Source organism: Eurytemora carolleeae, unplaced genomic scaffold (genome assembly GCF_000591075.1).
Source record: "Eurytemora carolleeae unplaced genomic scaffold, Eaff_2.0 scaffold712, whole genome shotgun sequence".
In the NCBI taxonomy this organism is placed as follows: Eukaryota; Metazoa; Arthropoda; class Copepoda; order Calanoida; family Temoridae; genus Eurytemora; species Eurytemora carolleeae.
In genome coordinates, this window is record NW_019396598.1 from 3,648 (window position 1) to 16,583 (window position 12,936).

At 30.1% G+C, this 12,936-nt stretch overlaps 1 protein-coding gene across 1 annotated transcript; it reads left to right on the forward strand.

Annotated features, from left to right (window-relative positions):
- Positions 1-645: 645 nt before the first annotated feature.
- LOC111706102 (uncharacterized) lies at positions 646-7,982 on the forward strand. The gene is made up of 4 exons (XM_023478870.1): positions 646-717; positions 5,515-5,601; positions 6,387-6,545; positions 7,879-7,982. Exons 2-4 carry the CDS (start codon positions 5,553-5,555, stop codon positions 7,980-7,982), a joined length of 312 nt encoding a protein of 103 aa, XP_023334638.1. The 5' UTR covers positions 646-717; positions 5,515-5,552.
- The last annotated feature ends 4,954 nt before the right edge of the window (positions 7,983-12,936 follow it).

Consider the following 12,936-nt stretch of genomic DNA (forward strand, 5'->3'; position numbering starts at 1 on the left):
GAAAGTACTGTTTACTTTTCAACAGTTGGTGTACCCATGTAATCAATACAGTCTTTCAGTATTAATGTAAAACTGAAGGTAGTTAGTTACGTATTAAATTGAATTTAATACAATCCCAGTTGGGCTATTCTGTCTTATATTAATGGGGGGGGGGAGGGGGTAGAGGTAAGGGGAATGAAATAAACCTTTGTATTCCAATTTTCCTAGGGCCTCTCGTTTATAAAATTTTAGACACCGGGATCAGATCTTATTGTGTTTCCTCATTGACAAAAAGGGGCAATTAAGAAACTTAAAACTTGGCACAAAGTAAACTATAATCTTTATATCTTTAAGAACTGATATATTTTTGTTTATATTTAAACTTTTTACATTTATACCTTTGATATTTGAACCTTTAATTTTTAAACCTTTGACATTTAAACCTTTGGTTTTTAACCCTTTTTAATTCACTAATATATGAGCTCTGCTATACTTAATAAACAAGTTTGAAATATCATAGATTTACTCTTCAGGTTTCAAAGAAATAAAATTAAAAAGTTAAAGTTTTCGGCAAGTAAGCAGTACCTTAAAGTATTTATAAAATCTATGTGAATTCACAGTTTTCATAACTATCTTTAAATTATAAAAAATACTTTTTTTAGATGAGGTTGGATTTAAAACTATTACTTACTGCAACTGTAATTGTACTATGTATTGCATACACGATTTATACTACAGGTACAACATTATGGGTTACAAAAATCAAAAAAAAAGTTTTTATTAATTTTTATAAAATTGATGGTGTAATGCATAGATATAAATTGATGTAAATTCCAAACACCTGCAGCCTTCTATAAGCAGTTTTTCACTATTTTTTTTACTGAAAAGATATTTGTAATTTTCATATTCCCCAGGACTTCTTATCTTGTTACTATTGTTAGAGCTACAAAAAAAGTATTGAGAAGCAAAAAAACCTTTTTACACTTTTTAAAGCATTTATTTTTTGAAATAATCTTTTGGAGGATCATTTATATTTTGGGTTAAATACTTCTTGTAAAAAATACAACCTAACGTCATAGTCTTTAGAATTTTTGAACTATGAATTCTGTTTAATCAAATAATTTAAGTTTAAAATATCATAGATTGCAAAGATATAGGGATGGGAAAGTTGGAGGTAAGGTTTCCAACGAAATTTTTGTTGAACAAAAGTGACAGAGGAGATTTGTCAACAATGTACGCGAATGTTGCGAATGTTGCGCGCACATGCCCCGTAAAATTCCAAAATAGAGAGAGGGTGATTGAATTTTGTAGATCCAGAAATTAGTATTTATTTAGGGTTAGGTTAATACATTTTCTGGGCCGAGCACTGCGGCTAGGACAGGCTAGGGGCAAATGGCAAATGCCAGAAGAATAGGGCTCAAGCAGATCTCCTTGACGAAATACAACAGTGCAGTTTCAAAGGTGGTCTTATAATTACCAGTCCTAAATGGAGAAACGCTGTGTCAAATCCCAGGAAGAATAGATGAAAGAGAAAAAATCTGTCACAGATCATGCATGTGAATTGCTTCGACCGAAATATGACGTCATGATTCAAGAACTTTGGAATCTTTTAAACCCTGAGCATCAAGGAAATATGTGTTTTTTTTCACATTAAGTTAGTGAGTTATTTGTGTTTTTAAGATCGTTATTTTTACAATTTCTTAATTTTCTTATTAATTAGTTTGAATTACAAATGAAGTTATTATTAACAATCTTTTTCCTTGTCCCAAGCTTTGTTTCCGGTTCTATTCTCCAAACTATTTACGCCATGTCAACCATATAGAAAATTTAAATAGATCATGAACCAGGTTAATGTGTCTATTAAAGCATGTACAAAAAAAACGTATTTTCGACCTAAAATCTACATTTCAAGATTCTATTCAAAGCAATATTCATAATTGTCAATACTTTGAAGAGCTTGAGTTAAGCAATAAACTTAAAAGTCTGGAAACAAATCAGTTCAGTGTTAAATCCACAAACATTCAAAGTCTTTCACAGAAATTTGAAGAATTTAAAACTTTTTTAACTACAACCTTTAACCAATTTAATCCATCAGTCATTGCACTACATACAAGAAATATGGAATAAACCTCAGTACTTTGAATTTATTTTTAGAAAATTACCACCCTTTACAGTTTAAAATTAAAGATAAACAGGGATTAAATAACAATTCAGGGGGAGATGTGGGACTTTGGGTGTAAAATTCTTTTTATTTTGAACCATTTGTGTGTATATTAATCTTTATTCCAGGGGTTTTTGAATCTCAATTTATTAAAACTGGCAAGAACAAATATATCCTTGATGGGTAATAAATATCGTCCAAATAGTGCTCCTTGTGCAAACATTAAATACTTTATTCAAACATTAAGTGATATATTCTCTAAGATTAAGTCTGATCCAAATTTTAAGAATGTAAATGAAGCAATCTTAGTAGGGGATATGAACATAAAATTATTAAACCACACAAATCATATTGATACAGGACTTTACCTAAGATACGCTTCTTGAAAATAGTTTTTTATCACTTACAAACTCTGCTGATGATGCTTAAGATTCAGGAATTATCCTTTTAGATATTTCTGATCATTTTTCAGTTTTTTTATATTCGTCATTTTAAAGACAAATCTGCTAAAGTTAATCCCGTAAAAAATTTGATGCTCCCCTTCTATTTCAAGGTTTAAAACGATGTTGGAAAATGAAAACTGGGACATTGAACAAGAAACTTCCTTTAACGTCTTTTTAGAAACTACAGAAAACTGTTTGAGTCTTAATTTCCTGAAAAGAAAATGATTTCTGCAAATAAGAGTAAAGCATATAGTCCTTGGATGTCGGAAGCCTTGATTATCTCCAGAAAAAAAACTGATTTTTTAATAAAAATTGAGTAAACCCTGTTCTGAAACTAAAATGAGATTTAAAGAGTTCAATACAGTTTATACGCAGCTTGTGAGGGTAGCAAGGAGAACATATTATGATGACAAATTTAAAGAATATATTAAAGATGGTAAACAAAACTTGGCAATCAAATAGTGTTTTAGGAAGGGGGCGGAAATCAATAAATACCTCTGATACTTTTGTGAACAAAAGTATAGTTCTTTCAGGGGCAGCTGAAATATATTAAGGTTTCAATACGTTTTTCTCTAGTATAGGCCCTAAACTAGCAAAGAATATCCCAAACTCAACCAAAAAAAGTTTCTGATTATCTCTCAGAAAAAAAAACTGATAAAAACTTTGTTTTTGCAAATATGACCCCTGATATAATAAATGATGCTCTTAGTAAATTAAAGGGAGTGTTCGTGAAAAATGAAAGGGGGTATAGGCTTACGGCGATAAATAATCGCTTTTGATCACTACTTATCTTTCTTATATCTGTTGCGTCTATAATGAGCAAATTGTTAAAAACGTCTCATACCGAAGAACGTAGATTCCTTACAAATTCAGAAAGTTGCAACATACGACTCAGATCGTAACAAAATCAATTTAATTCCAAACAAAGCATTTGGATATTACAACTTATAGTCATCAATTATTTTTTGACGCATTCGTATATAGTTAATATTTCATAATATTTTTTACTTTCTATGATCTGAGAATGACTTTTGAAAACATTCATTCCTGTTTCGAGGATTTTGATAATGAAGACGACATTTTCCATATTTTCCGGGAATGCGCCAGTCGTGAAAACAAGTTGTAAGGGAAATAGTAATTTTAAAAAACACAAAATAAAAAATATTATGAAATATCAACTATATACAAATGCGTCGAAAAATAATCAATGACTATAGGATTTAATATCTAAATTATTTGTTTGATATTAATTTGATTTTTTACGACCTAAGTCGTATGTTCCAACTTCCTTAATTTGTATGAACGCGCTTCGTTCTTCGGTATGAGACGTTTTTAACAATTTTCTCCATATAGACGCAACAGATAGAAGTAAGATTAGTAGCGATCAGAAGCGATTATTTATTTCGCGAACACTCCCTTTAAAATATAAAAACAGCTCTGGTCCAGATAACATTTCTACAAACCTATTAAAGTCCATAATGCCAAGTATCATGGGTCCTATCTGCCATTTTCATAATTTTCTCGTTTAAAACAGGTTATATTCCAACCATCCTTAAAACTGATAAAATCGTTCCAGTCTATAAAACTGGAAAATCTGATAAATTTGCAAATTACAATTAGTTTTCTTTCATCTTTTTCAAAACTTTTAGAAAAAGTAGCGGGAAATCAAATCATGAAATATCTAAATAAGTTTTAACTTCTCTGTAAGTACCAGTATGGGTTCAGGGCTAAGCATAACACTACCCAGCCTTTAATCTAGATGAAATTTACCAAGCCTTAAATAAACCGGAATCTGAGTAAACTGTAGGAATTTTCATTGATTTAACTAAAGCTTTTGACACTTGTAATATATAGATATACAACTCAAAAAGTTGGATCATTATGGATTCAGAGGAATATCCAATCAGTGGTTTGAAAATTATTTAAAGGGAAGAAAGCAGTTTATTTCAATCAAGGGTGTAAACTCCTCTCTTGAAGATATACTTTGTGGAGTTCCTCAGGGGTCATTATTAGGCCCAATTTTATTCCTAATTCTCATAACTGACCTTCTGCAAACGCATCAAAATTGTTAACTATACTTTTTGCTGATGATAAAACATTCCAATATTCTTTGGAAAATCTAAAAAGTCTATATGATTTTGCAAATTTTGAGCTTTCAAAAATTGCAGACTGGTTTAAAGCAAATAAACTGACAAACTGACATTAAATGCCTCTACGACAAATTATATATTTTTCAGAAGAAAACAAAAGTTCTGGTAGATGCATCACTTAAACTTTTTATCTAAAATAAGGAAATAAATAGAATATGTGCTGTAAAAATGAATCCTTTAAATTTGTGGGAATATACATCTGATGAAAACCTAACTTGGAATCACCATATTAAAGCTGCAAAAAACAAAGCATGTAGCCGTTAACGATTTCTTTAACCAATAAAATTTTTTTTCGGCACTTCATGACGTTAATAATGTAAAAGACCACTGGAGCTGTTAACAATTGTTGAAAATTTTCCGTAAAAGCCATTGATAAAATTGAGATCTTGAACTAACATTAATTAAAAAAAGGTAAATGCCATCAACGAAACGAACGTTCCGTTCTTAACTTTGAAATTAACGACTACATTAAATTTCTCTTTTTTTAATGGATGGAACTAATCGTTGACTAAACGGCAAGAAAAAGTTGGACCCTATATGTATGTTTCGTTGGAGCCTTCAGAAAATAGATATTTATAGATGATAGATAATAATAGAAAATTGCTTATGTGAATTACAAAAATGACAAGCATTTGTTCGCATTTTGACTTTTGAATTTTGCGAAAACTGTAGGATATTTCAAACGATAGTTTAAAACTTTTATTGAAATTTGAACGAATTTTCCGAATATAGTGAAAATTGTCGTTTTCGTTTTTCTAACATTTAAATAAGTTTTGTTCAGGATTACAGAAAGACAAGAACAATAAGAAAGATTTCCTAATGGATTTAAACTCTTATATTTCGGAAATCCGCGATTCACCACGTTATCGTAAGATTTCAGAATTAAAGGGACTGTCTAAATAATTTTGATGATTTCAAAAAATGTGATTTCTTCTCTATAACTATTTTTGATGTTTCTCCAGTAATATATGTCATTTTTCTAACTGAGCTTTCTTTATATACATAACAAGGCCAGTTCCTAGTCAAATGCTTTAAAGTGAATAAACTTTTTGATTTAATATCTGAATTGTTCTCAACCGTTTGGGGTTTATGTATATTTCCATAATAAGTCTGTGTTTAAATGATATGTATGTTTTCTTTAAAAATGATTAAAAAAATATTCTTTGAATCAGTTTCTGTGATTTTCAGTTTAATTCGAAGTGTCCCTCATGCTATAAGATGACAGTGCTCGAATCACAATAGTACTCTTATAATCTTTATCTGATCAATAATTAAAAAAATTTTGTATTTAAATTATGATAAATCACATATTTTTTCTTAGAATTTAGAAATGCGCAAATAACTTCTATAGAAAACCAACAATTGAAAGTAATGAGTTTTCAAAGTTATAAACATTGATATCTAATTAATACTTGATTAGACAAAGCTTTTAAGGGTACTGTTGTAAATTGGGTATTGCCATCTTTGCGTCGAGGGTCACTTGAAATTAAGCTTATAGTCCCTTTAAACTTAAAACTATTTTAAACCTTCAAATTCATCATAATTTGATTTTAAAATAAATTATAATAAAATTAAAATTATTCAATTAGTTTAAATAATTCTAACATATAAATCTGGGTTTAAAAAATGACATCCAAAACTTTATATTTCTAGATGATATATCAACAGCTGAAGAACAGTCCTCTACTGTACATGTAGCTTCCAATGTACCTCATGTACATGCCAACCTACATCCTGATAACCTAACCCTCATTGATATTAAAAACTTTAAACTAAATATCAACCAGGATATTTGTAATGTGTCAGAAATAGGTAATATTTAAAGGGAGTGTTTGCGAAAAATGAAAGGGGTACATGCAGAATTCGAATCAATTGCCACTTCTATTTAATGACGCAATTGTTGAAAACGCTTGTGTAAATTCACTTTGTTGCAGTATACCACTCAAACTGTAAATCATTCAATTATATTCACAAATCCTTTGATTTTTTGCAAAGAATATATTTCAAATTTCATTTTAGACATCTGAACGTGGTCAACATATTAAAATATGATTTTTTTATAAATATGATTGATGCACGGCATTCTGGATCAGTCTAGCTTAAGGAAAAAAGTCAAAACAATAAATTAAGTGAAAAAATGTGTTTGTTGTTTAAAATCCTCTGAATTCAGGGATTGTATGATTTCAAATAGTTACACTTGTAATCTATGAGGATAAAAATATTGTGATATGTTAATCATTTGGATAAGATCAGATTAAGATTAGGTATTTATTTATTGCAAAAATGAAAGGATAAGGGCTGGGCACTTTAGAGTGGTGGATATCGAGATCAATGCTTGATCCTCTCTTTTTCTTAATCTCGAGACTAACCTAATCTTGTACTTTTGCATGCCATTTAAGATTAATATACAAAAACGGGAGGGACTCTTTAATTTTGAAAAGCCAGTTTTTGATTTTTCTGTATACTATATCCTAAAAAAGAGTGGATTAAGCAAGAAATTAAAAGTCTGCGCATTGAACATTCGGATTAAGCAGTCGGCATTAAAGGTATCACATTTTAAAGTTCCCAGCTCAGTTATGATTGTATATAAATAAAATAGAAAGATTTGAGTTTTAAGACAAGATAATATTAGTTTATCTTTTGATCTTTAACAAATTTATATCAGATTCTGTCTTTAACTTTTCGTGAACACTTGCTTTAAAAGGAATGTTGTTGTATCTTAGACTGATCTCAATAAGAGTGAACAGTCCCTTAGATACAACGGGATGAGATTCAGTACAGCCCGAACCTTAGAAGAGAAGACACGCATAACAGGATTGAATCCAAATATAAGATTAGTCCCATATATGAAAGTATCAGGTTACAAAGATAGTGCATTATACAAAGGTCCAATCTGACAAAGTAATTAGACTTAGTATGTATCATTATCTATAAAATAAATGGGTTTGATTCATTGCTCTGAGATGATTGAAGGTGAAAATACAACAATGTTTACAATTATTAAATTACTAACTTTTTTGAATTATGAGTACAAATAAGTTGCTGAGGGCCAGGATAAAAATTGTTGAAATTCTGCAGCGCTAAGACAAAAAGAAGTTTTTGTGTCTTTCCAAAATTTCCAAAATAATAGATAAGTTATTCCTAGGACTGGTAACAATTATACACTCAGCAGTGGAAAACATTGAAGCCAGAAGAATTATCAGGAATCTATCAAAACACATTGGAAGTCACAAACTAAATCACCAATGAACTTATTTCTTTTTTTACATTATTTTTAAAAAATAAAATACAATGTTTGATAAATATTTATCTAGAGAAACTTGGGGTAACCCTAAAATACCTGGTGTTAATACAAGGTAAAAACATTTTAACATCTGGGGGTGAAAATAAAACTAATTATTTTGAGTAAACCTTTGAACCCTTTAGAAAAAAGGGTATCTGGTATCTGAAAAAAAACATTCTTAAAATAAATCATTACCAAAATAAAACATAACAATATCTTTAGTATTACATACTTTCCAATTGATTTGTACAAGAAAACGAAGTAAAGGTATTATTCTGCCTGTTAACAAAAAAGAAAATATTTCCTATTTCAGGCTGGTGTTTCTACTTGGAATGGTTTCTGATGTTAAACTGCAGAAACCCTTATTTGCTGAAGCCATGCAGCACAAAGATATTGTACAAGGCAGGCTCAATTTAATTAAAAGAACCTATTTATTGGTGTTTTCAAAAAATCAAAATTAGACAAGAACTCTTTCATTAAGCTATAGATCTAAAAAATAATTTTTAAAAGCCCTTGAAAAATCGATGTAATAAGCTACTAACATGTGTCACATTACACATGTTTATATTTGTAATCTTTAGCATTTTCCTGATGTGCATTTTTAACTTTGTTTTAAAACCTTCTTAATACCCTTAAAGTTAAAGGTCCAATTTCTATTTAATGAGCTTTTAATGTATCACATAAAATCATAGGATGAGTGGATTGAAAAAAACCCCCCCCATCTATATTAGACAACGATCGCCCAATCGGGAAAGGGTTAACATTTAACGATTGCCCTCTCCTTATTATCTGGATTTTTTCTCAACCAATCAGAGTTGAGCAGAAATATATATTCAGCCCATGTGAAGAAATATATATTCAGCCCATGTGAAGAAAGCACAATATTTTGTATCCTGAATTCAGGAAAGAATCTATATTTCTAGACTTTGGCAATAACTTTTATTAATCAATACAAGTATAACACATCTTTTCCTTCTTGGATTTTATTTAGACCTCTTTCTCATTTGATTTGAAAATTCCCTGGATTTAGGAGATTTCTTGGACACCTACCACAACCTCTCCTACAAGAGTATAATGGGTAAACTCTGGGTGTCAGAGTTCTGTGAACAAGCTGATTTTGTTGTGAAAACAGATGATGATATGTTTATAGATCTGTATGCTACTTATTTCTTCACCAGGCATGTCATTGAACATATAATCAACAAGAAAATGAATAAGTTAAATAGGAGTAAATACAAAACTTAGCATAAAAGTTGTAAAAGATATTCATCATGAGAAATAATTGACAATGATATTTTTGGCAATATCTGAAATCCGCAGAGTATAAAGCAAATAGTTTTCTACTTTGTCCAGTGTGGGAGGGTCTACCTGTAGCCAGAGAAACAAACAGTAAGGTAATGTGTGACATGGGTCAACCCAGTTTTCCTTTATCAGAGCTGAAAGCTTTTAAAAAAATAATCGTGATCGTTTAATCTGAATATCCACTGTGTTAACTCATGATTTTCTTGTTAATCCTCATTTTTGGATATCATATCCCTGCTGGGTTCCGACCAGTGCGAGTTCTCTCATCGATTGTAAGCTAAATTTCTTGGATTCTGTTTGAATGATCATTTTATGCAAACGACACTCTGATTGGTTGAATTTTAGACACGTTTTTGAATATCAAACTATAGTTACTTTTCCAAATCAGAAATATAAAAAAACATTTCCGTATGTAAACCATAAACCTAAAATTTTATTCTACTCTACAAACTGGGACCGGAAAGGTTGACCCGGCTCGGAAATTCAAATGTACTACGGCTGCCCATGAGCTAGCAGGCAGAGCTGCAATTTTCTTTTTTGAGACAAAATAGTTTTTAATTTTAGTAAACATAGTTAGTTTTACAACATTTTACATATATTGTTACGAGGTATAAACGAAAAAGGCATTTCATCTTACAATATAATTTGGCTGCAATTTTCAATGCCGGGTCACAGTCGCAGATGACTAAAAATAACTACTAAATAATTTTTAAATTAGATGTTTTACTTGGAGTAGTTTCATTATAACAAATATTAGGTAAAAATGAATTCCCAAGGGTTTATTGTGAATATTGAGTGTTCTAGAATACAAAATGTTAGTGAGAACCTTTTTAATGTACACCCTTTATATATAAAATATATAAACTGCATGTCTGTTTGTTTGTGTCCAATAAACGTCAAAACGACTGAATTGATCGGGCCCAAATTTTGTGAAGGTCCTCACATAACCCCAGTGAAGATTTATGATTGATCAAAATTACAATTTTATTAAATTTTGAAAATCCACGAATTTTTTTAATAAAATCCACAAACTTTTGTTTGTTTTTGTTTACATGTATACAAAAAGAAACTGTTCACAATGGAAATAGTAGATGAGAAAGGGCCATGAAAGCCTAGTATAACCTTTTTTCTTTCAGTGGTATGTGAGCTATAAAGATCTTTCTAAAGAGGAGGCACCAGGTTATCATTAAAAAAAGATAAAATCAATAAAAAGAGTTCAGAAATGTTACGAATTGGAATTATCATTTATTACAAATACTTTGTAGTCAAATTGGTCTTAGGAACTCTTAGTAAAGTAAAATTCTTTAATTTCACTGAAAATATTTTATTGTTGACAACTGTGAATGATTTAATATGCATGCTGTAATTTTTTAGTTAGGATATATTTTTTTCTTGCAAAAATATTAAAAAGAAATGAAAATGTGATTCTTTTATTAAAAGTAAAATAAAAACAAGGTCCAAAATTGTTAAGACACTGTAGGGGGATGTCAAGTTTTAAAAACACCTTGATAAAATAAAAATAAAAAGATACTTTTATTCCAATTTGCCATTTTGTTTATCATTTCTTAAACCCTGATGTGCCCATCATACTAAACAATGCTTCATATATATATATACTTTGCTGGTCTGTCTACTTGTTTGTATCCAATAAACGTCAAAACAGCTAAACTGATAAGGCCCAAATTCTGTGGGGACCTTACATGACCCAAGGGAAGGTTTATGGAACATAAAAATTAAATCAAAATTCCTAAAAGTCGAAATTTTTTTTTAATGCTTCAATTCAAATAGAAATTTCCATAAAAATTTAAAATTATTTAATATATTTTACAATTAAAATCTTAAATTTTAAACAGGAAAGGGGGCGCAATGTAGTAATGTTTGGCAAAAGACTGTATCATGAAAAATATCATTATTTTATAGAAAACATCTACCCACCATACTGCTCTGGATGGATTTATATCTTAACACCTGGTACAGCTGGCCGGTCAGTTTTTTTAAAAAATATTTAAATTTTACTTTAAAACAAATCGCCAGTGATGTATTTCCCCCCCCCCCCCTCGTGTAATTTATATCCGCGAAGTGCAAAATTTGTTCAATGTTTTACTTGTTGAATTGGGGGGAAAAAATTATTTTTAGTGGAAAAAAATAAGTTTTTGGGTAAAATGTAGCAAAATTTGAAAATTCATGTCTAAATTGTCCATTGTTTCCCCAAGATTATAGATAATCAGTGGTGGGGGGGGGGCCTTCTTAAAATTGTACACCCCTGTAATCAGACAGGTATTCCCTGGTTATTTTAAAAACAGTAAGGAACTAAATACAGCCTGATATATAGAATAGCAAATATTGCTGGGAAGTCTAAGTTTTTATGGATAGATGACGCCTGGGTCACAGGATACCTTGGTAAGCAATTTTCTTAATTATTTTTGTCTTCAACTTTTGATTTCAATAAACATAATTAAAAGTATAGATCTTCGAACTACTGTGTTGTTATATCTTCATGTTATGCAGACCTAGGATTTAGGAATCAATCTTATTTCTATTTTATATACTGTAGTGGTCATACCTTGAACATTAAACTTTAATTAAGGGGTCAAGCAATTATTCTCAAATTAAAAATATGAAATAAAAATTGCAAAAACTACATAAAAGCATATGAAAAGCTGTTTATTTTTATAAATACTTTTCAAATTGCTACCAGAGGTTTTTTTCCAGTTACAGAAGATACAGAAATAGACAGATACAGATAGCTAGATATATTCAAAATTATAGATATACATTTTTATAGCTTTTTCATAAGCTTTTTTAATATACTTAAAAAATTTGCAATAAATTCGAAAAACTATTGAGTAATGTAAACTAGAATATTTAGTGATTTTAATGTACACGTACATTTAATCAACTTAATTTCCTTCAGTGAAAGAGTTAAAGCTCAAACATCTGGATATGAAGACATTTTTCAACATGGGCATAGAGAAAGGACTATTGTTCAAATTGATTCAAACACCAGAACTTTATCACAAGGAATAGTCATGTATTTAAAAATTTACTTTTTAATTGCTTTGTTCTAATTTTGCTTTTATTTCAAAATATATAGTATATATTTAATAATTTATGATGGTTCAGCTAAAAACAAAATACGAAAGAAAATTTTACATTGATTGGCCACCTGAAAATATAATTTTAATAATTTTGTTCTGAATGGTATTTAATGAAACCACAATTGAATAAATGTTCATTGTACATTTACAAGTAGATGATTAATTAGCCATCTTTCATTTTCAGGAATTCATTCACTGAACTTATAGATACATATTGATTCAGCAAAAGTAGCAATGTATTCTTGTTGACTGTGGTAGACTTTGACTTCCGCCGTTAGCAAAGTGTGTGACTTCCACTTTTAGCAAAGGGTATGACTTCCACCGTTAGCAAAGGGCGTGACTTCCACCATTAGCAAAGGGTGTGACTTCCACTTTTTGCAAAGGGTGTGACTTCCACTTTTAGCAAAGGGTGTGACTTCCACTTTTACCAAATGGTGTGACTTCCACCGTTAGCAAAGGGTGTGACTTCCACCATTAGCAAAGGGTGTGACTTCTACTTTTAGCAAAGGGTATGACTTCC

Bases quoted from the DNA above. Each gene is read 5' to 3' on its own strand.
- LOC111706102 (XM_023478870.1), top strand. From the start codon at position 5,553: ATGGATTTAAACTCTTATATTTCGGAAATCCGCGATTCACCACGTTAT. The intron at 5,602-6,386 runs GTAAGATTTCAG...TTATATTTCTAG, and splicing joins CCGCGATTCACCACGTTATC to ATGATATATCAACAGCTGAA. The intron at 6,546-7,878 runs GTAATATTTAAA...AGTTATTCCTAG, and splicing joins TTGTAATGTGTCAGAAATAG to GACTGGTAACAATTATACAC.